The sequence below is a fragment of the Hippocampus guttulatus genome, chromosome 3, assembly GCF_054856545.1.
Source record: "Hippocampus guttulatus isolate MCC_2025c chromosome 3, RoL_Hgut_1.0, whole genome shotgun sequence".
In the NCBI taxonomy this organism is placed as follows: Eukaryota; Metazoa; Chordata; class Actinopteri; order Syngnathiformes; family Syngnathidae; genus Hippocampus; species Hippocampus guttulatus.
The window spans coordinates 25,630,660-25,650,488 of record NC_141263.1 but is presented as its reverse complement, the minus strand read 5'-3'; the positions used below and the strand labels follow the sequence as shown (position 1 = coordinate 25,650,488).

General features: G+C 45.8%; 2 protein-coding genes across 4 annotated transcripts in view; one reads left to right on the top strand and one right to left on the bottom strand.

Moving 5' to 3' along the window:
- The window catches only part of nav2a (neuron navigator 2a), an 81,157-nt gene extending 71,150 nt beyond the window's left edge, over positions 1–10,007 (top strand). For both annotated transcript variants that reach the window (XM_086107682.1, XM_086107681.1), the window contains 13 exons: positions 2,040–2,212; positions 2,380–2,533; positions 2,620–2,800; positions 3,723–3,823; positions 3,903–3,998; positions 4,101–4,278; positions 5,038–5,273; positions 5,362–5,513; positions 6,380–6,451; positions 6,548–6,744; positions 6,828–6,946; positions 7,514–7,714; positions 8,018–10,007. In XM_086107682.1, coding sequence (XP_085963808.1) covers positions 2,040–2,212; positions 2,380–2,533; positions 2,620–2,800; positions 3,723–3,823; positions 3,903–3,998; positions 4,101–4,278; positions 5,038–5,273; positions 5,362–5,513; positions 6,380–6,451; positions 6,548–6,744; positions 6,828–6,946; positions 7,514–7,714; positions 8,018–8,143 — 1,986 coding nt within the window. In that variant the 3' untranslated portion in view covers positions 8,144–10,007. The remainder of the gene's footprint in view (positions 1–2,039; positions 2,213–2,379; positions 2,534–2,619; positions 2,801–3,722; positions 3,824–3,902; positions 3,999–4,100; positions 4,279–5,037; positions 5,274–5,361; positions 5,514–6,379; positions 6,452–6,547; positions 6,745–6,827; positions 6,947–7,513; positions 7,715–8,017) is intronic.
- A 48-nt stretch (positions 10,008–10,055) lies between these two features.
- Positions 10,056–14,244, bottom strand: dbx1a (developing brain homeobox 1a). Of its 2 annotated transcripts, XM_086107685.1 has the most exons (4): positions 13,840–14,244; positions 13,657–13,761; positions 11,630–11,829; positions 10,056–10,736 (listed from the first exon to the last, which is right to left on the bottom strand). In XM_086107685.1, exons 1-4 carry the CDS (start codon positions 14,180–14,182, stop codon positions 10,458–10,460), a joined length of 927 nt encoding a protein of 308 aa, XP_085963811.1. In that variant the 5' UTR covers positions 14,183–14,244; the 3' UTR covers positions 10,056–10,457. The 2 variants fall into 2 exon arrangements, with proteins under 2 accessions (XP_085963811.1, XP_085963809.1); XM_086107683.1 differs by having other exon boundaries at positions 13,657–14,244.
- Between the last annotated feature and the right edge of the window lie 5,585 nt (positions 14,245–19,829).

Here is a 19,829-nt window from a genome sequence, read left to right as displayed (position 1 = left end):
TGAGGTTTTTGGTCATTGGCAGGTCAAATCTCGTCAAAACGTTCAGCTTCCATCACTTGTTTTCAACTCATATTAAAACAGCAATTCGTAACTACTCGTCGACATGAGACAAGTAATAAAACAACCTCTGTAGACACCTCAAAAAAAAAAAAGGCTTGGAAATAACTTGATCTGCATGTCTACTTGTTCATGTAGTTTCTTGGTCAATCCTAATGTCTAAGTAGTGAGCAGACAATGACAAACTCTTCCTTCTTTGTGACTTGAAGACATTCTTGTGGACCGGAGGACAAGTCAGAGACGATGACGTAGGCAACTTCTCGCGTATCCGTTCTGTCCCGTCACACCGTATGCGGCTACCGCCGCCCGTTTGGTCTGAACCTGATCATCATGTTGTAGAACTCTAGGTGGAGCTCTGCGCTGCTTTGTGCTGGTGTTAAAAGATGAGAGCTTGTGTCACCTTTCCTGCTTTCGGTGGCTATGATAATAAACAACCCCCCCCCCCCCCCCGACCCACTCCCCATGTCTGTGTTGGAAGCTTAACCTTGCTGGGGGCTCTGACATGCTCCACTGCTGTGTGTGTGTGTGTGTGTGTGTGTGCGCGCGCGTGTGTGTGTGTGTGTCTGTCAGATGCTGCATAGGATAGTGTGTCAGACAGAGATCATGATGTTTAAACCCCGCCCCCCTCGATACCATCGCTGTAGCCCGCTTTTGACCCGACACGGCTCGAATGTTTGTCTCGCCATAACACATTAACACTCGCACACCGTGTGCTGTTTTGTCTCTCTGTCTTCATTTGCTTCGCTTCACGCGGCAGGTCTCTGAGGTAAGAGTAGAGTGCCGACTAAAAGCAGCGGAACGCTCTTTTTAGGTTACTAACCTGTTTCCTCCCCCTCCCCTCCTTTGCCGACTGCTACTTCCTTTGAGCATTTTCCTCTCCGCAGCACTGCCTCCCCTTACTCACACCCCTTCTTGTAGGACTTGGAACTCTTTGAAAGAAAAAAAAACCCACCCTGAAATACTTTACCACTCTCAGAATAAAAAAAAGATCTTATCTGTTTTGTGTGATAGAAGACCTTGAGAAATGATCCAAAAAAAAAGTACTTTCTGTGCCTAGACTCAAAAACAAGTGGGCAAAGGGTCTGAAGCATAACTCTGTTGGGGTAACATAAAGCAAGCTCCACGCAGGCACGCTTGGATGACTTTGATGTGGGGAAAACAAACTTCTGGATGAAGAGACACAAACACAAAGCTGCAAATTTGAAATTGACTCCACATATTCTTCCAGGCCCGGTAGTTAGCGCGACGATCTCGCAGTGCAGAGGTCGTGGGTTCGATCCCGGCTCTGGCCTTCCTGTGTGGAGTTTGCATGTTCTCCCCCGGGCCCGTGTGGGTTTTCTCCGGGTACTCCGGTTTCCTCCCACATTCCAAAAACAGGCATGGCAGGCTAATTGAAGACTCTAAATTGTCCCTGTGTATGAGTGTGAGCGTGAACGATTGTTCGTCTCTGTGTGCCCTGTGATTGGCTGGCAACCGGTTCAGGGTGTCCCCAGCCTACAGCCCGAAGACATCTGGGACAGGCTCCAGCACCCCCCGCGACCCTTGTGAGGATAAAGCGGTTCAATTTTAATTTCTGTTCATGAAAGTCTAAGGTTATTTGTCATGGATTTCGACGAGCCAATCGCCGGTGACTCTTGCACTAAAGTGGAAGCGGGTGAAAAAAAAAAAAAATTACATCTGTAGGTGAGAGTCATGAGAGTATCCCAGGGTGATTTTCCACGTTACACAAAGCTGCCTGAAAGGTGCGAAACTATCGTCACCGTCATTTTTCACTGCAGTGAATTCAATTTTGAATATTATTTGAAGACAGACAACATTTGTCAAGACCGTCTCTGACTCACTCCGTTTTTCACAGCCAATTTCCACTGCTTTTCTTGGCATGACCCTGCACCTCCTCCCTGCTCTTGGTTTTGGAGTGCGTCCAAGCCTTCAACAGCATTTTTATGTCTTTTTTTTTTTTTTTTTTTTTTTTTAACCTGCAGTTGCGAAGCTCCTTCAAGCAGGCGTTCAGCAAGAAGAAATCTCCCAAATCAGCTTCCTCCCACTCGGACATCGAAGAGATGACCGATTCTTCGCTGCCTTCCTCCCCGAAACTGCCTCATAACGGCGCCACCGCGACCAACCACATGCTCAGGAACACGCACTCCAACTCGCTGTATGTACTCGTGTGTGTGTGTGTGTGTACTTTCGGGTCAATTATTGTCCAAAAAAGACATTTTTTAAAAAGTTGAAGCAAACCGAGCCTGGACACCACACTTTGACAATGAAAATGCTGCAGCTCGTGTGCCAAAAAGTCTCCTTTTTTTTTTTCAACACTTGCAGATTGTCGGAATGTTTGGACAGTGAGGCGGAGACGGTAATGCAGCTGCGGAGTGAGCTCAGGGAGAAGGAGATGAAACTGACAGATATCCGCTTGGAAGCGCTCAGCTCCGCCCATCAGCTCGACCAGCTACGAGAGGCCATGAACCGCATGCAGGTACGAGCGCACGGCCACAGGCAAATCACTCAGCGGCGGACATCCGCTCCCGCGTTCAACGTGCCCGTCGGTGTGCGCCTTCACAGCTGGAGATCGAGAAGCTGAAGGCGGAGAATGATCGCTTGAAGCTAGAGAGTCAAGGCAGCAGGACGGGTTCCCAAGCCTCCATTTCCTCGTCGCCTCCGCCGCACACACGCAGCCAGCAGGTCCCGGCGTCCGGCGCGGGGGTCCCACAGCACCTCGCCACCGGCGAATCCACCAGTTTGGGTAAGCCGTGGATGTTGTCCTCAAACCTGCTGACAGACACTAAAAGGGAGATGTGAAAAACTTTGGAGACCTGATTTGTTATCTTCTTTGGGAACATGGCAGTGTGGGGGTTTGTATGTGTTTTCCCCTGTGCACCCGCTTCCTCCAGCAGTCCAAAAACTAGCACGTCAAAATTTGCCATGGCTGCGAATGTAAGTGTCGATTCGGGACGTCCGATATCAATTTGTTTCAGGCCGATACTGACACCAAGTACTTAGGATCATTTCAATGAGCGCTGACGTGTCAAGCGGCCATCGTGTAGCACCACCTACTGGCAAGGAAGACTTACACAATGTCAGATTTTTATTTGATTTTTTTTAAGTTTAGTTTTTGCCTAAAGTGTCGGGCTGATACCGAAACCCGTCCTCGTTTCAATGGTTGCATTTTTTTCATGTAGCTTGCAATGGGATACGCCTCAATTGGTTTGCCGCAATAGACATGATGGATGTAAATGTTGAGGTTCATGTTTAGCTTTATTCTTTCAAACAAAACGACAACAAACAAAAAAATCAACACTCCTCACCTCTAAATGTGTTGTGGTGCACTTTCCCGACCTCCATGTAGGCAGCGTGGTTTCGGTGATGGTGTGAATGGTTCGGTTCCCGTAAGTCAGTCCCTTGTGATTAAATTGGCCAAGTGTGTTGTGCTTTTCGCCTTATTTGGGCTTGGAAAACTCCCCACACCGTTTAAAAGAATACTTTTCTTGTCATAGATTCGACACTTGTGGCCTGCGAGTGATTCATCGCATTACTGGTCGCGCTAGCAGATCAATCTTACAAAATCCGAGACAAGAAAACAAACCGTTGATTGAGCACTCCAGGGACAGTAGAGATAAAATGAGAGACCGGAATCTTAATTGAGCCGCTGCACTGTATCTTGTCAGACATGCTGTTGGATGACACGGGTGGAGAGGGGGGGCCGAGGAAGGAGGGCCGCCTCGTCAAGATCGTCGTCAGCCTCGACGAGGACGGCTTGTGGGGTCAGGTGAGACATCGATGGAAAGCAAACCGCGCCGTTGACGTTTTTGATTTTTGAAATCAATACGGGTGTTTCTCAATCGTAGGAGGCTCGCTGTCCCAGCTTTCTGATAGGTTGCATCGGCGTCAGTGGGAAGACCAAATGGGATGTGTTGGATGGAGTGGTCCGGCGCCTTTTCAAAGTAAGCGATAACATCCAAAGCAATGGCTGACGGCGTTATTACACACGATTCACTCGTGAAATTTGAATTTGCTCGAATGACTGAATTTCCTCTGTCGACTAGGAGTATATCACGCACGTGGACCCGGTTAGCCAGCTCGGCTTAAACTCAGACTGCGTGGAGGGATACAACATCGGAGACATCCACAGGCCCCGCAGCCCCTGCGCTGCCCACACCCCCGAGCTGCTACCTTGTGGCTACCTGGTGGGCGACAGCAACACCATCAACATCCAGCTCAAAGGTATCAGAATGTCCTCTTCAAAAGCCATTTTCTGATTTTTTTTCGCTGTACATTCACTAACATTGGGCGGCCCAGTGGTCGACTGGTTAGTGTGTCGGCCTCACAGTGCAGAGGTGCAGGGTTTGATTCCGGCTCCGGTCTTTTTGTGTGGAATTTGCATGTTTTCCCGGTGCCTGCGTGGGTTTTCTTCGGGTACTCCGGTTTCCTCCCACATTCCAAAAACATGCATGGCAGGTTAATGGAACACTCGAAATTGTTCCCAGGTGTGCCCTGTGATTGGCTGGCAACTGGTTCAGGGTGTACCCCGCCTACTACCCGAAGACGGCTAGGATAGGTTCCAGCGCGACCCTTGTGAGGATAAGCGGATCAAAATGGATGGATAAATGTCTGTCCATTTCAATTGACGCATTTCCCATTTGGGTGACAACATAGCCCGCCTGCGCCTTCCAAAATTGCCCGAGTGACTCCACAAATGTCGCCGCCGGTCGTGATGGGAGTCACCATGAATGATACAAATATTCAGCATGACAATCTAAGTGGCCTGATTTAAAAGAAGAACCCCCCCTCCGCCTTACTGGTCGGCGTCTATCGTTATTTTGCTTCTTTATTGAATGACACGTCTAATTTGGCCAATCTGACAGCTGTAGTTCAGCGTTACAGGGGGTGTTTTTTTAAAAAATGTTTTTCATGGCTCCGACGATGCCCCAACGCATTTCTAAATCGTCCCGCTTGGCACCACTTTGTGTCCGTTCTCTGCAGGTGTGAGCAGTGACAGCGTGGACTCGCTGGTGTTTGACACCCTCATCCCCAAGCCGATGCTGCAGCGTTACGTCTCCCTGCTGAGGGAGCACCGCAGGGTCATCCTGTCGGGGCCCAGCGGCACGGGAAAGACGTATCTGGCCAATCAGCTTTCTCAACACTTGCTGCTCCTCGAGGGCCGACCTCTGACCCCTCAAGCCGTCGTCACGTTCAACGTGGATCACAAATCCAGCAAGGTGATCACACAGACGGTGTTGCGCTTATTTTATCATCAGAGTTTTGAAATAGAAATGATGTAGCGTCTGAAATGCTTCCTCCCCGTAGGAGCTTCGGCAGTATCTATCGGGATTAGCCGAGCAGTGCGGCGGGGTGGCGGGCGAGGAGAGCCCTCTAGTGGTCATCCTGGACAACCTGCATCACATCAGCTCACTGAGCGAGATCTTCAACGGCGTCTTCAGCAGCAGCCACGAACACAGGTTGGTCAGACTCAAAGGCGTGTATGTGTACACCAAAGGATCCAAAAAAAATAATAGTTTCCCTTTTCGTCAAAGCAATTTTGTAATTTTGAGGGGGGGGGGGGGTTCTGGGCAGATTAATCTCAGTGGACATGAAGCAAGGGCGATTGTAGGTTTTATGAAGGGGAGTTGAGGGGGCTCAGCTATTGAATAATTTGATTTTTTTTTACTGTCAATTCTATTGCATAATCAAATATTCTGATAGATTTTAGTTTGATTAACGAGCATTTTTGTACAACAGAGAAAACAAAACATTTAACTTGATAACAAATGAGCAGTTGGTTACTTTTTTTTTTTAACAATCAAACGTTTCCATTTTTGAAATTCCCTTTGTGCATAACACAAATACACATTTCAGTTAAACCTTGGCATTTTTTTTGCATCAAAAACACAAGGCGTTCATCTTTTAAAAAGGCACTATCAGTTTTTGTGCAACTTCACTTGGCATTTATGATTTTAGGCCAGAAAAATCTTCTTTTTTCTGCCAGAACTTTTGCAAGCGTTCAAACTAAAATGAAGACACCTCGGGAGGAAACAAAGAATTCTTCCACTTGACGTGACCAAAATCCTACAAAATATCCCCACTTAGAGTATTACACTGGCCGTGCCTATAGTGAGCAACGCGTATCAGCACGGCGTATGATATCATTATTGTGGCGATACTTGTCACCTTGGTAAAAAGGCGCAAATTTCACGGCAATCATAATGAACAGAAAGCTAGCCCTCCGCAGGGCTAATGTTAATGTTTGTATATGCCGGCACAAGTGGAATTTACGACTTTGGCAGGCCATGAAGATCTTACCGATGTGCATTATGTCTCCCTTCAGCCCATATATCATCGGCACAATGAGTCAAGCTACGTCGTCTGCGCCCAACTTGCAGCTTCACCACAACTTCAGGTAAACATTTTTTGTTTTTTGTTGGGTTTCCTTTTTTGGGGGGCTTGGGGGGGCGTGTAAATAATCCTTAAGACTTAAGACGCGTCTTATCATCAGGTGGGTGCTGTGCGCCAACCACACGGAGCCGGTCAAAGGCTTCCTGGGACGCTTCCTGCGTCGGAAGCTGATCGAGATGGAAATAGGCAGTCGGACGCGCAACGTGGAGCTGGTGAAGATCATCGACTGGATCCCGAGGGTGTGGCACCATCTCAACCGTTTCCTGGAGACGCACAGCTCCTCGGACGTGACCATAGGTGAGAGCTGGGCTCATTTTCTAAAAGTGGGCGTCAGCGGCGAGGCGACCCGCCGCTCACGTCTGTGCGTCGCTGGCTGACAGGTCCTCGCCTCTTCCTGTCGTGTCCGATCGATGTGGAGGGATCCAGGGTTTGGTTCACGGACCTCTGGAATTACTCCATCATTCCCTACATGCTGGAGGCCGTTCGGGAAGGATTGCAGGTGACACACACGCATACTTTTGAGGCTTTATCATGGAACAAATGAACATTTATTAACATGGAAATGCACAAAAAAATTGTACTCTTGGCAGGGAATTTTTCATTATAGTTAGTTTTTATTTTGTGTTGACTGTATTGATTTATTGATTGATTTATTTTAATCTATGGAATATTTGTTGAGTGCAAGACAAAGAAAACGTGGAAACAAACAATGGTTTTGCCATTAATTAATTTGAGTAAAGATGTCTTTTCAGTTAGTCACTGTTTTTTTTAAAAATATTTTTTCATTTTTATTATGTTAATGAAAAGGTTTTTTTCAATTCGTTTTTTTTTTTTTGGTTAGTTATCGTTCACTGTAGTAACCTTGACCATTGGGTACTGGCACTGATTCTGAGGTACCGTTTCTCCAAAGCCGCCTTATCTTGACGCTCTAATCATTTCCCTCTGGTAAACATCGTCATCAGAGAAACAAAAAACTAAAATAATGTAAACTTACCATTTCTATCAGAATGAAAATGATTTTTTTTTTTTGGGCCGTCTGCGTCATCCCGCTCTGTGCTCTGTTCAGCTGTATGGCCGGAGGGCTGCGTGGGAGGACCCCGCCGCCTGGGTGATTGACACCTACCCGTGGTCGGCTACGCCCGCTGCGGCCGATTGGCCCCCGTTGCTGCAGCTGCGGCCAGAGGACGTGGGATTCGATGGCTACTCGGCCACAAGGGAAGGTATCCGGAAAGAGCCGCCTCAGAGCGACAGTGACGCCGACCCACTGGTGAGTCAGGTTGCAAAACTTCCGGGAATTTTCATATTCCCATGGAATTTTCCAAATTGGAGATCGGTGTCACCCTAATTGAGGACAAGCTCACATCCAACTGTTTGACGTTTCACTCCTATATGCAGAACTTGCTTGTTGACAAAATCTGTCAAAATCAAACTGTAAAATAGTTCATTCTGAAATCTCACCCGAAATGCATTACGACGCCTAACTTATTGTTAATGTTGTATTTCCATGAATCACATGTGCTTTTGTCGACTGCGCAACTCAATAAAAGCAACTTTTGACACATCCCGCTAGATGAACATGCTGATGCGGCTGAAGGAGGCAGCGACATCGTCGAGCCCGCAGAGCTACGACAGCGACTCCAACAGCAACAGCCACCAGGACGACGTCCTTGACTCGTCACTGGAGTCCACCCTGTGATGCATTCGAGACGCGACCTCGTCAGCTGCGTCGTCGCCACCGCCAGACTGCTCTCACTGTGAGACTTTGCTCGAAAATCCAGCCACCTTCAATTAATTTGGGTGCAGGCAACCCAAATACGATGACAAAAGAGACAAAGGTGTTTCCGAGGACATAAGGGCAACTCAAGTTTTTTGCTGCACTGTGTTGTTGTTTTTTTTTTTTCTTGGTTTGGATTTGTTTTTCACCACTGTGGCCCGCGGCTCCTCTGGGAAGGAGCTTTTTTGACATCAGCGTCAGACAGAATAAAAGCACAGCGCCCGACAACGTTCGAGGCGTCATTGCGATCAGCACCAGCCGTCAGTCAGCGTACCCTCCCCATCCAACCCCCACTAAGTTACATGATCAGGCGGCAGTGCACCTGTCAGACCTGCAGGTGGCGACACATGCTCCTCAACTGAAAAGACGACTGTGGGCATCGTGCAGCTGCACTTGACACTATTGCGCCACTAAATTCATTTTTTACATTCAGAGCGATTATTGCTATGCGCATGAATTTGACGACGTAGCAAAGATGCTAGCAAACACTGTAGCAAAAAGTAAGAAGAACGGCACCTGATATAAGTCATGAGACAATAGAAAGGAGTGAATTAGGCCAAATGTCCAAGTCGATGCAGAGCATTTTGCTTTGATTCCACGTTCACGGTAAAGAAAAAAAAATCCTTTTGCATGTTTTGGTTTAGAGTTCCGCTTTTACCTCCACACAAGTTCTTGCTCTGACTCCATAAGATCTTCGTGGTCATTCATAGCACAAAGATCTAAAGGTGCTATTGAAACAAACAAACAAAAAAAAAAATGCCTTACTTTTTTTTTCCCAACAAATGTACTTTGGTTCTTTCTTGGTCTCAGAGACCGTAAACATCGAGGGCTCTGAGTTGACTCTCTCCAAACTGTTGAGGAGGGAAGTGTCGCCAATTCATCAAGACCAATACTGTGTGAAGAAATAGAACGAGTGAATGGGTAATAAAATTGGATTTGCACACTTGGCCCACCGACGAGAAGCTGGTGAATAGAAGAGTACACCAGAACAGTACATTTCGAACAAGCTTGCTGTTCCAAATCGGTGGTTGAGTTTGCTATTTTTATACCTCATCCCACGCTATTTGATCACATACTCTTTTGATGATTTGAAGATGTATGGGGGAGTGTGGAAACAAATGTATATGCTGCTTTGTTTGATAGAATTGATTTACAGGTTCAATGTATGAAAATACATGAGGTCGAAAGACAATGTAAGAAGACGGTTGTACTTTTTTTTTTGAAACCTCACAGCTGCCTTTTAAGTTGGGCAGACAAGCAGTTTAAAAAAAAAAAAAACATGTTGCCCGGCACAGCATCAATCCAATGTCTTTGTTGTTGTCACCAATTCTATGCAACATTCATCGGGATCTTCAGTGGAAGCCAAAAGCTGAATGTGCACTGCTGAGAGTGACGTGCAGCATGGAAGCGCGTCACCTTTGTGGCCCGTTTGTTGACTGTGTGTTTGTCTGGGTCCTCATAAGCACAAAAGAGACTTGAGAGGTGTTGATGTTGTTCCAGTATTGAACTATTATTTTCTTTTTTGTTGTTGTTTTTAAACTTACAAGCTCAATGAATGTTTAGCCTTCTTTGCTATGTAACATACTGTTGACTTTGTAAATACTTAATGATTTTGGATGACACTTTTCTAGCTGATTTGTTACGGTACTTGAAAATGAGTATTTTGTGTACAGTCTCTTTACATCTGAGCACTGTGGTGCTTTTTTCTTGTCATCGCTGAGATTCTATCACTGTCTTAGTCTTAAGTTATTGTGGTTCAATAAAACAATGATTATTTATGATTGGATTTGGTATCACTGCTCACTTTTTTTTTTTTACAGGACACACTTGAATGTAGGCTGTGAACATGTTTATTTGGTATTTGTACAAAAAGTAAAATGAACATACAGTATATACACCACATAATACAACATGCGTTTGAAACAAATTCATATAAATTATTAATGAAATAGCTACATCTTTTTCAATAAACAACTCTATTCAAGGTGAAGGTAAAATGAACTCAATTGGCATAAAATTCCATACAAAATTGTACAAAACACTGTACATTTCAACGAAGCTGTGCAAAAACAGCAAATGGCTGCTCAGAAGCAGATCCTGTCCAGTGCGCGTGCGCTGCTTGGAAACTTTTTTTTTTAATTGAAAACTAAATGGCAGCTGTGGGGTCGTGAGCCAGAGCGGATTCGTCTTCCAACCGTTTCAGGGGGGGGGGAATAAGTCTTGTGAGTGTGAAGTCCTACGATACGGTGATTTCCTCTTCGTCCGACTCTGAGAAGTCCGAGTGCTTGCTGGAGAGCGACGGCGACGAGACGCCGCAGGAGCCCGTCGTCTGCCTGCCAAAAGCTTCGTCCTCGTCCTCCTCGTCGTCTTCGGACTTCTTGCCCACGTCGCTGAGGTCCGGGTGCGGGTTGGCTTTGGTGGGCAGCGTCTGCTCGCGGCAGCCGCCGGACGATAGCAGCTCGCGCTCCTTCGAATTCCTCCACTTCATCCGCCTGTTCTGGAACCAAATCTTCACCTGCGGAGACACAAGGCGAGTTACGTACTTGACGTAACAAAGGTTTTTGTTGCCAAAAAGTGCAGACGTGCGTGTTGACGCCTTTCCGTATTTACGTAAACACCCCATTCACAAAAAAAAAAAAATCAGTTCCGTTGTATTATCACAACTCGTAAATTCAAATTTCCGTGTGCACTCTCTTAAGTTTTAATTGTGTTTTGTTTTTCAATGTTTGTTATGCTTGGACAGTCCAGTACTTTAGTAGTACTAAAACTTTACTAGTACTAAAGTAACGGACGGATAGTTAATTTCAGATAACACAACGCAGTCAAAGGCAAAACTACCGCTGACTGAGCTCAGCAACTAAATAATTTGAAAAATGTTCATTTGTATTGGTCAAATTTGTTTGTTTATCATCACATTTTTGGTTTTTGCAAATTAAAAAAAAGTTTGCTATATTCATATTCCTAATCGATATAAGCTAAAATCTCTATTCGTTTAGTTTCAACCACGCTTGGTGAAATGTTTAAATGTATTCAGTTAAATGCTCACAATGCATTTTTTGCAAGTGCATGTTCATGTCGTTTAGAGTGTTGGTTTCACTTTTCAAAGGTTTCCAAACAAATTTCTAAAGTCGCAACATTTGATGTTTGGTACTTTTTTTGGTGGGGAGGAAGGGTGTACAAATGTTGCTTGTCTTAAAAGTTATAAATCTAGCAACAAAAATGCTATGGTGATATAGTGAGCGACGTAAGTCGAAACTGTCAGTCAATCACTAACAGCATTCCAATTAATATTTGAATGAAAAGCACTTACGGTCCCTAAATATAAAACAATCAAATGAAAGAGAGTAAGTACGACCTACAGCCTAACTCCAAATGTTCCGATATGGTTGTATCTCAAGATGTTTTTACCTGTGAATCTTTCAGGCCCAGTTTGGAGGCCAGCTTCTTCCTGTCCGGCTTGCTGATGTACTTCTGTTTTTGGAACATCTTCTCCAAAGCTTTGCGCTGCACATCAGAGAAGACGGCCCTCCGCAGCATCCCTCTGCGGGGCTTCCCTCGGGCAGCTAGCGGCCACGAGAAGGTCCCTGGGATCGGCACAGCGGAAGAAGCTGTGGAAATGCCACACACCAAAAAAAAAAAACAACAACAACAGGTAAATCAAAACCAATTAATGACATAACCGTGTGTTATCATTGAGGGTGTTGGCACTGGGTCTCGTTTTCTTTTTGGAGCGAAATGGCACGAGGTGACTAATTAGCACATTGGGAGCATTGGTATGTAAACGAGGCAGCCTTTTCTTGAAGGAGGCCTGCGTGGGCGGATAGAGGAGTTAATAAAGCGTGAACGGTAATTGTGTAGTAATGAACTAACACAGAAAAGACTCTGGACAGGCGGCGAAGGCCATATATTACCGCCACAAAAGGAGATTTACACTTTCAAACTAAACACAGCCGCATACCAGAATACTGATGCCCGAAAAGCGGGGAGGGAATGGCGTGCCCTCCAACCCCCCCCCCCTCCCCTTCTTCTTGCTGCCCTCAAATCATTTTCATTAAATGAACACGAAAAGCTATTGAGGACGCTAAGTTTCTTTGTTGGCCCATTCAACCAAGCCCATAAAAGGGACTCAGTCGCCATTATGATTAGTCTGAATGAAAGACTTTTATAGACTTTTCTAAGAGATTATTCTTCATCTCGGCTCGCCATCGCGAGCCGAGATGAAGAGAGGCAAGTGAGAGAGAGAGAGAGAGAGAGAGAGATTATAAGCAAAAACATCCTCAGCAGGGAGATTTTAAAGCACTTTTTGGTGGCAAGAAGCACGATGAAACATTGGTTCTGATTTGAATGCGATTGGACCGGTGGTCACGTGACGCTTTGTGTCACGTGTCAACATTAAGGCCAGGGGCCACACACATCCTTGTATGGGTGTGTGTGTAAAGTAAGCACATCATATATTCCCTCATTTGTTGCTCAACTCTGGACAAAATTACACATTGACTAAATTTTTAAGGGGGGGGGGATTTTGCAACTTGCTGTCGACTGAAAATGAGATCACAGTGCTCAGCTTGCGAAAGTCACATGACCAACCCCAGAAAACAGGTGAGCTGTGATTGGTTGTTACCTGATCCCTTTGGCAAGGTGATGTCATTTTCAGTGGACAGCAAATCAAGTGGCAAAATGGCCGCCCGCCCCCTGAGATGGATAAAAATGGCTGGATTTTGCTGCTAAATTTGTATTACACAAACAGAATATTAATCAAAATGCCCTGTTTATAATACTTGGGTGCAAAACATTTTTGACTGAAATGTGAAGACATTTAACAAAGTGAATAAATTGCAACCATTTTTGACAAGCATTTGGGGTTGTTTAATCAATTATCCAATTGTGTAACAAACCCTCTCTTGACTTTGGATGTCAAAACTAGTTATCCGTCGATTTCTTGTCAATTTAAATGGCTCCACAACATCGAAACCATAACTACAACGTGAGCCTCGACAAAAACGACTTTGACACCCCCGCTCTATGTGAGCTTGTGAGAATATAGAAATCTTTCAATGGCGGCTAATGGGGAAATTAGTGCATGACTGGTAAAAGTCACTCTCCGGGGTGGGTGGTTCACCGCAGTGGGGGCTGACCAAATTGGTCACGGTGCCGAAAAAAAAAAAAACTTTTGTTGGCAACTAATGCACCCGGTGGCCCCCTGGGCTCTGTGGGAAAAAAATACCTCTAAAAAAAACGCCCTTGAATGGATAGCTGGGGGGGCCATAACTGGCCACCCCGCCTCTAATTTAGAGCGTGACGATTAGGGATAATTGGTTAATTAGGCGGTGGGTGGGTCTGGGCCAGAGGCCAATAGAGAACCACGCAATTTAAAAAAGAAATCTTTCAGCGTTTCTATTTTGGAGAGAAGGCGATTGAGGGGGGGGGGATCATACATGCGTGTAAATAAGGCGTCCTGAACATGGGCTGGAAGGTTCCGTCAAAGCAGGGGACGTGGAAGCTCTTGGAGTGCATGCTGTGGACTGTCGGGAGCGAGGGTGCTGCGGAGGGGAAGTGATACAAGTTAGAATCGGGTTCACGCTGACGTGGCGTGGCGTGGGGTGTGGGGTAAAACTTACGTGTCTTTGGCGACGGCGCAAGGATGGCGCTCACCCCAAACTTGAGGAAAGTTGCATCCTTGCTGCCGGACGTTTTGGGCGAGCACGACTCGCGCGTCACGGTGCCGTTGGGCGAACCTCGATCCACGCGCGCGTCCGCGAAAGATAAAGTGGTGGCAGCCGTCGGCGGCGTCCGGTTGAGGAAGGCGGCGGGTCGGCTTATCCGCAGTAGGTCCTCCACGAGGAAGCCCGAGTGGGTCGGCAAAGCGGCCGGCAAACTGTGATGAAGCGGCAGAGCGGCGGCCGCTGGCCGGTAGAGGCCCGGGTAGAGGGCGGGGGGCGCGATGACGCTTGGGATCATCATGGTCCCGACTCGTGCCTGAGGAGTACTCCGCGTATCTTAGCGAGGGGAACTTGTCGAGTGTTTGCAAAGTCCTCTGTGGTCTCCTCGCGGTGGTCGCAGGAGTTTTATAGCTGCGGACCCCCACCGCAACCCCCACCGTACCCCCTCGACGCCCACCCCTCTCGGGCCTGACAGGCTCAACAATGGAGCCAAACAAAGTTCTCCTCAAGGGCCGCTTTCATTGCCCCTTCTCGCGCGATGCGATTGGCCGGGGAGGGTTGCAATTTATGATTGCATTCGACTTCATAAGCAAGCAAGACACAATGTGGCAACCACAAAGGAGGTCCACTCATCAGTTTTGCATATGGACCACTTTCCTTTCACCGTATTGTGTTGGGCCGAGGCAAGCTGCCTAATTAAAGACCAATCTTTACATATTGTCTCATTATCTGCGGGCTTTTCATTACTTTACCCATCGTTCCTTTCACGTCGTAATTCACAATGGGGTAAATGTTTCCAGAGCGTACCGCCCGATGAAATGTTTCAAAAAGAAAAAAAAAAGCAGATGCTGATCAAATAGAATAATAAACTTGTTGCATTCTATGTTCGCATAAGAAAAAAAAAAGAAGAGATTTCCCGATGCCCGCTCTATATTTGCTTCCAAAATGCAAATGAGTTTTTAGGGTTTCATGGGATTTTCAACACTCAATCTGGCCCTCGTCATGGAATAATGTCTTAACGGGATTGCCGCTATCAAAACGCTTTAACAGATGTGTTAAATATCACTTTGTGCACAGTCGCGGCTCGCCGCGCACAACAGGAGAAGTGTGCGCTGCTGATCCTGTTAGGAGCATGAACTTTAACTGTCAGCCTCAGCTGCGCAGGGAGGCGCCCCTCGGACGGCCTTTCTCTGCCTCCCTCTCCCCCGCTTCCAGGAGAGAGGCGAGAGAGAGAGAGAGATGGGGCGGGGGTGGGAGGGTATTTCTAAAGACGGTTTTGTTCTGCTATTTTAACCGGCTGAATAAAAGTGCATCTCTGATTTGATTTAAAACGCATTCATATGAGCGGACGCTGAGCGCTCCGATAAAATTCGTGTTCGTGCCACTCGGGGCCCGATCGTCGTGTTCTGTCAGCTTTACGGCGCAAAAGTGTACAAGCGCAAAAATCGTGTCAAAAAAAAATCCACTGCACCCCCTACACATTTCATAATTACAATGTTAATTTTATACCTTAAATTTTAACTGGAAAAGTTCATTTGATTTTTATATCTGATCGTGCAAACTTTAATGAATACATTCACATCCAAATCCAATCATTCTATTTTCTTAAATAAGCACTTCAACATTACTATCGTACGAATACTAACGGATAACAATGTCGTTGTGATTTAAGATACAACTTTTCCCAATACATTTTGCGTGCGGAAAAAGAAAACAAATATACTGACTCCATATAAAAGACCGTTTTCATTTTGAATTAAATTCTCTAAATAATTAAGAACAGGAGAATGGTTGCATTTGATTTCAGATTAGAAATACACTGGAATACTTCTTTTGTTTTTCCGGATAAAACTTTTGAGCGGTCTGCTTGATACTGCGAGAAGAACCAGTCTGTGGGATCAGGTCCCAAAATAAGTGACGAGTGGTCTAACATCAGTCACTTTTCAAGCGGCCACGGTGTAATCATTCGGAGGGAACGCCCCCGTGAAATGATCCTTTGCACATCACTCAACGCCTATCAGGGGCGCCTCCTGCGCGGCGTGCACGCGCAGCGACGCGCAACGCAGACACCTCCGAGAATCGAGCAGGCCTTCAAAGCCTCTTTTTTTTTTATTAGCCCATATTCCTTTACTCGGCTCTCCAAAATCCTCCTTTTGTACGAGCTAAGCAGATGGTTAGCAGGAAGCATGGGCGGCCCGGCCTGACCGAGACGAATTTCTATGAGCTTTGCCGGCTTGCCTCGTCCAAACTGCCTTCTTAAAACAGCTGCCCGGGGCTCAATTAGAGCCATTAAAAGCACATCGCGGACATATTAACAACCGCCGAGCTCCTCTAGTCCGAGCCCACTCTTCTGAACACCCACCCACCAATCCCACACAATTTATCAGCTTCATTCTGCAAGGTACAACATTCAGAATTGTTATCCCGCGCATTTATTATGGGAAGAAGTGCACGACTTTAGCAACATGGCGCCCAACCGTGATGCTAATGTGCGTGCTAATATATGAACAGATTCCAATTAATACGACAACGCTACTCCGCAGTCTCACATTTCTCGTCTAAATGAATCAATCATTTCAGATAGTGTAATTAGAGAATAAATAATAATAACGATAAGCGTAATAGTTAATTAACACCGCTCTCAAAATTGAGCTAATGTATGGTAAATTAGCACACAAGAAAATGAGGATCAGCCGTATAGAAAACGAAGATATGGAGTTGTATAAAAATTACAATGGTTTTATGTGTCCCTAAATGAATTTTTGACAAAGCTGTCCTTAGTTTTTTCTAGCACATCATGTTTTGGAGATTTTTCTTATTTTATTTGATTTTTTGCCCTAGAAACGCTTGTGCAATAGGGATTTTACCGTGCGTTGTAATTTATAGCTATGACATTTTAGGGAAAAAAAACAAAAAACAAATGCACCTCGCTTCATACATATTGCTAAATTATTATAAAACAACTTTATGATATTGTTTTTGGGAAAACCTGATGTGCTAGAGGAAAAAAACCGAGGGCAGATTTTGAAAAAATATCTAGAAAAGTTGACTTACACCTCTGATTTAAAAAAAAATTGTCTCGTGTTATTGTTCATTTCTTTTAAGTTTTCCACCCCTTTTTTTTATTACAAAAATATATATATTTTTTACAGATTTAGGAATCCACCTAATAATCAATATTGTGTGGTAAAGTGGAGATCAAGGACTTTCCCCCTGACTTTTCACAATTAAAATCACAATGTACATGCTCTACCTCGCGATCAATTTTTCATCGATTTTTTTTTCTTCATGTGTCTCAAAGACTATCTCCCAACTTTCTGCAATTGGAATCCCCGCGGTGCGAACGGCATGGCCCCCCCTCCTTCAAAGCCACAATGACGTCATCGCGCCTGAATAAGCCTGCGGCCTGTTCGCGGAGCAATTGGATTGACAAACAAATTCAAACGTTTGACACTCAACTATAACTTTGCCCACGTCTGTTCCCCGTTTGGCCGTTGGCTTTCCAAGTCTGCCTAATCTAACCGAGTGTCAGGCGAGTTAATATTTTCGATCAGACTGTTGCATTCTTTTGCAGAAAAGGGACGGCAGTTGAGTTTAGTAAATTGATGAACTCCACCATTGTGCTGCGTGTGTTTCTGCCGCGTTAAGTGAAAAGGGGGCCGAGTATGTTAACGCATGCATGAGAGACCCTCCATGGGGTCGTCTCATTGTGCCGTGAGTCCGACAGGTGGTTACTGTTTATTATTCCCTCATTATTTATTGGCGATGTGGGCGCAGCGAGGAGAGGGAACTCCCTGTCTATTCAGGAGGCCGTGGGGATGGGCGACGACAGATTGTGCTGACTGGTTGCAGCCTCATGTGACATCACACCAGTCAGGGAGTAATTTTATCCCACCCACTCACTTTTCATGGAAACACAAGCATATTAAAACACAATTTTCGGAGTGTTCCTGAACGCACCATTCTTCAAAAGAGAAGTGCAGTGTGCTTGCTTCAAGTTGTTCATTTGTCACGACCAGTTGAAGTTTACAGTAACACTGGCACATGAAAGAAAATGGCTCCAGCTTGCAAAGCTGATCATGCGAAAGCAATCAGAGAAATTTGGAGCCAGATGACATCGACCACTGTTTATCACCCATTAAGTCCATCCCATCCCTCTGAGACTGCCTGATGTTAGAAAAGCCAGAGGTGGTGCCACACCACAGTACTAGTGGTGTGTTAAAATGTTCTTTCGTTTTATTTTTATGATTCCATTGTTTTTTTCCCCCCCCTGCTCGTCTTGGTGTGAACATCTGTTCCTGATGACATTTCTTTCTCTTGATTTGTTTTCGGGGGGGTTTTTTCAGACAGAAAATTGCCATTTGAAATGTCTTTAGTCTTGTGTCCTGTCTGTGATCTGCTTTTGTTTTTTTATCCTACAAAATGAAACATTTGAACAAACATCCTTGTATTTAAAAAAAAAAACAGTCAACATTAGTTGTCGCAAATTAATTGGTCAATTTTGTGGATTGTGGAAGAGGCTGCGAGAAGTGAAGTGAAAGTGTCTTTCAGTTGATTCCATTTGTCTCCCTGGTTTCACCTTAACACAGATTCCCACTCGGGGTGTTTTGGCCGCGGCTTCACCTCGCTTCTCGAGTAGCGCCCAAGTTCTCGTAGCATCTGGCGCAGGCGGCGCAAAAAAAGCCCTTCACAACACGAGTGAATTAGCAAAGCCCCAAGTCTCACAGGCGCAGTGACAAGCATTAAATTGATATTAACTTTGTATTAAACATGCCCCCTCCCTCCCCTTCTCACCAAATGGACCGGCGCCATGTCAGCGCACAAAGCGCTCTGTATGAACTCACGCTGCACCTGTTCACTCCGACTCGGCCAGGGGAGTTCAACTTTTTTTTTCTTTCACTCTCACCGATTTCACTCGAGCGTTTCCAGACACCATCACCGTGACTTTTTTTTTCCCCCTCAAACAACCAAAACATAACCGTTTCAACTTGTTTGTCCGTTTTCAGTCCATAAGTGGGACTATACTACTTCGCTGTCTTGAAGCACGTCAAATAGCTTGTCACCAGAATAGATGTTGAGCACCGTCCTAATCCGGGAGCGCACGTCGCTACAGTTTGCATATCATTTTCCCCATCTCAGAGGGGGACCGCGACCGTCCCTATTCACGCGCTGCTGGCACATCCACCCTCATTAGCATAATCTGACAACCACAACCATTGTCCGTGACCATGTATGCAGAGTTAATTGCTCATTAATACCTGACAAAACAGAGGGGTGCAGAGGAAGCAAAGTTGTCCGCTGACTCCAAATGCTTGTGAAGCGAGAGGCAGGTGGAACATGAAACCCCACCTTCAAATATTGCAATTCATCGAATGCAATGTAAATATTTCAATGAGCATCCAATCGGGAGTATTGTCTGGCACACGTGTGCTGATGTTAAAGCAAGGCTTCTAGTTTTAACAATAATCTGGCAGCCATGTTCCATTAAATCCTTGTGAGGTGCCGTACACACACACACTCACGATTTGCCACAGTGACACAGTGTGAATCAATTGCCAAATGCAAATGTGCCCCTACGCAAGTTTAATCTCATCTCGACATTAGTTTCACGCACGCAGGGCGATTTGCAAGGAGCACCCCCCCCCCTCTCCCCCCGTCCTCCCGTCTCAACACCTGCGGGCAGCCTTTTTTGGCTATAGCGTCCTGTAAACACCCGCTGCCTCAACGGGTGCCCCGTCGGAGCTCCCAAGCGTCGTGACGCAGCACGTTCAAGAAACCCGACTTGTGTGGTTGTCAACACCGGTTTAGCGTCCAAGTCCCACGGTGACATTCGCCACGACTCTCCTCGGGCTCAACCTGCAGCACTTATTTGATACAGATATTTCGGAGTAATATGGAATGAACAGGCCCTAAGACGGGGATCAGGAGGCCACCGCGTGCAGCTGCCT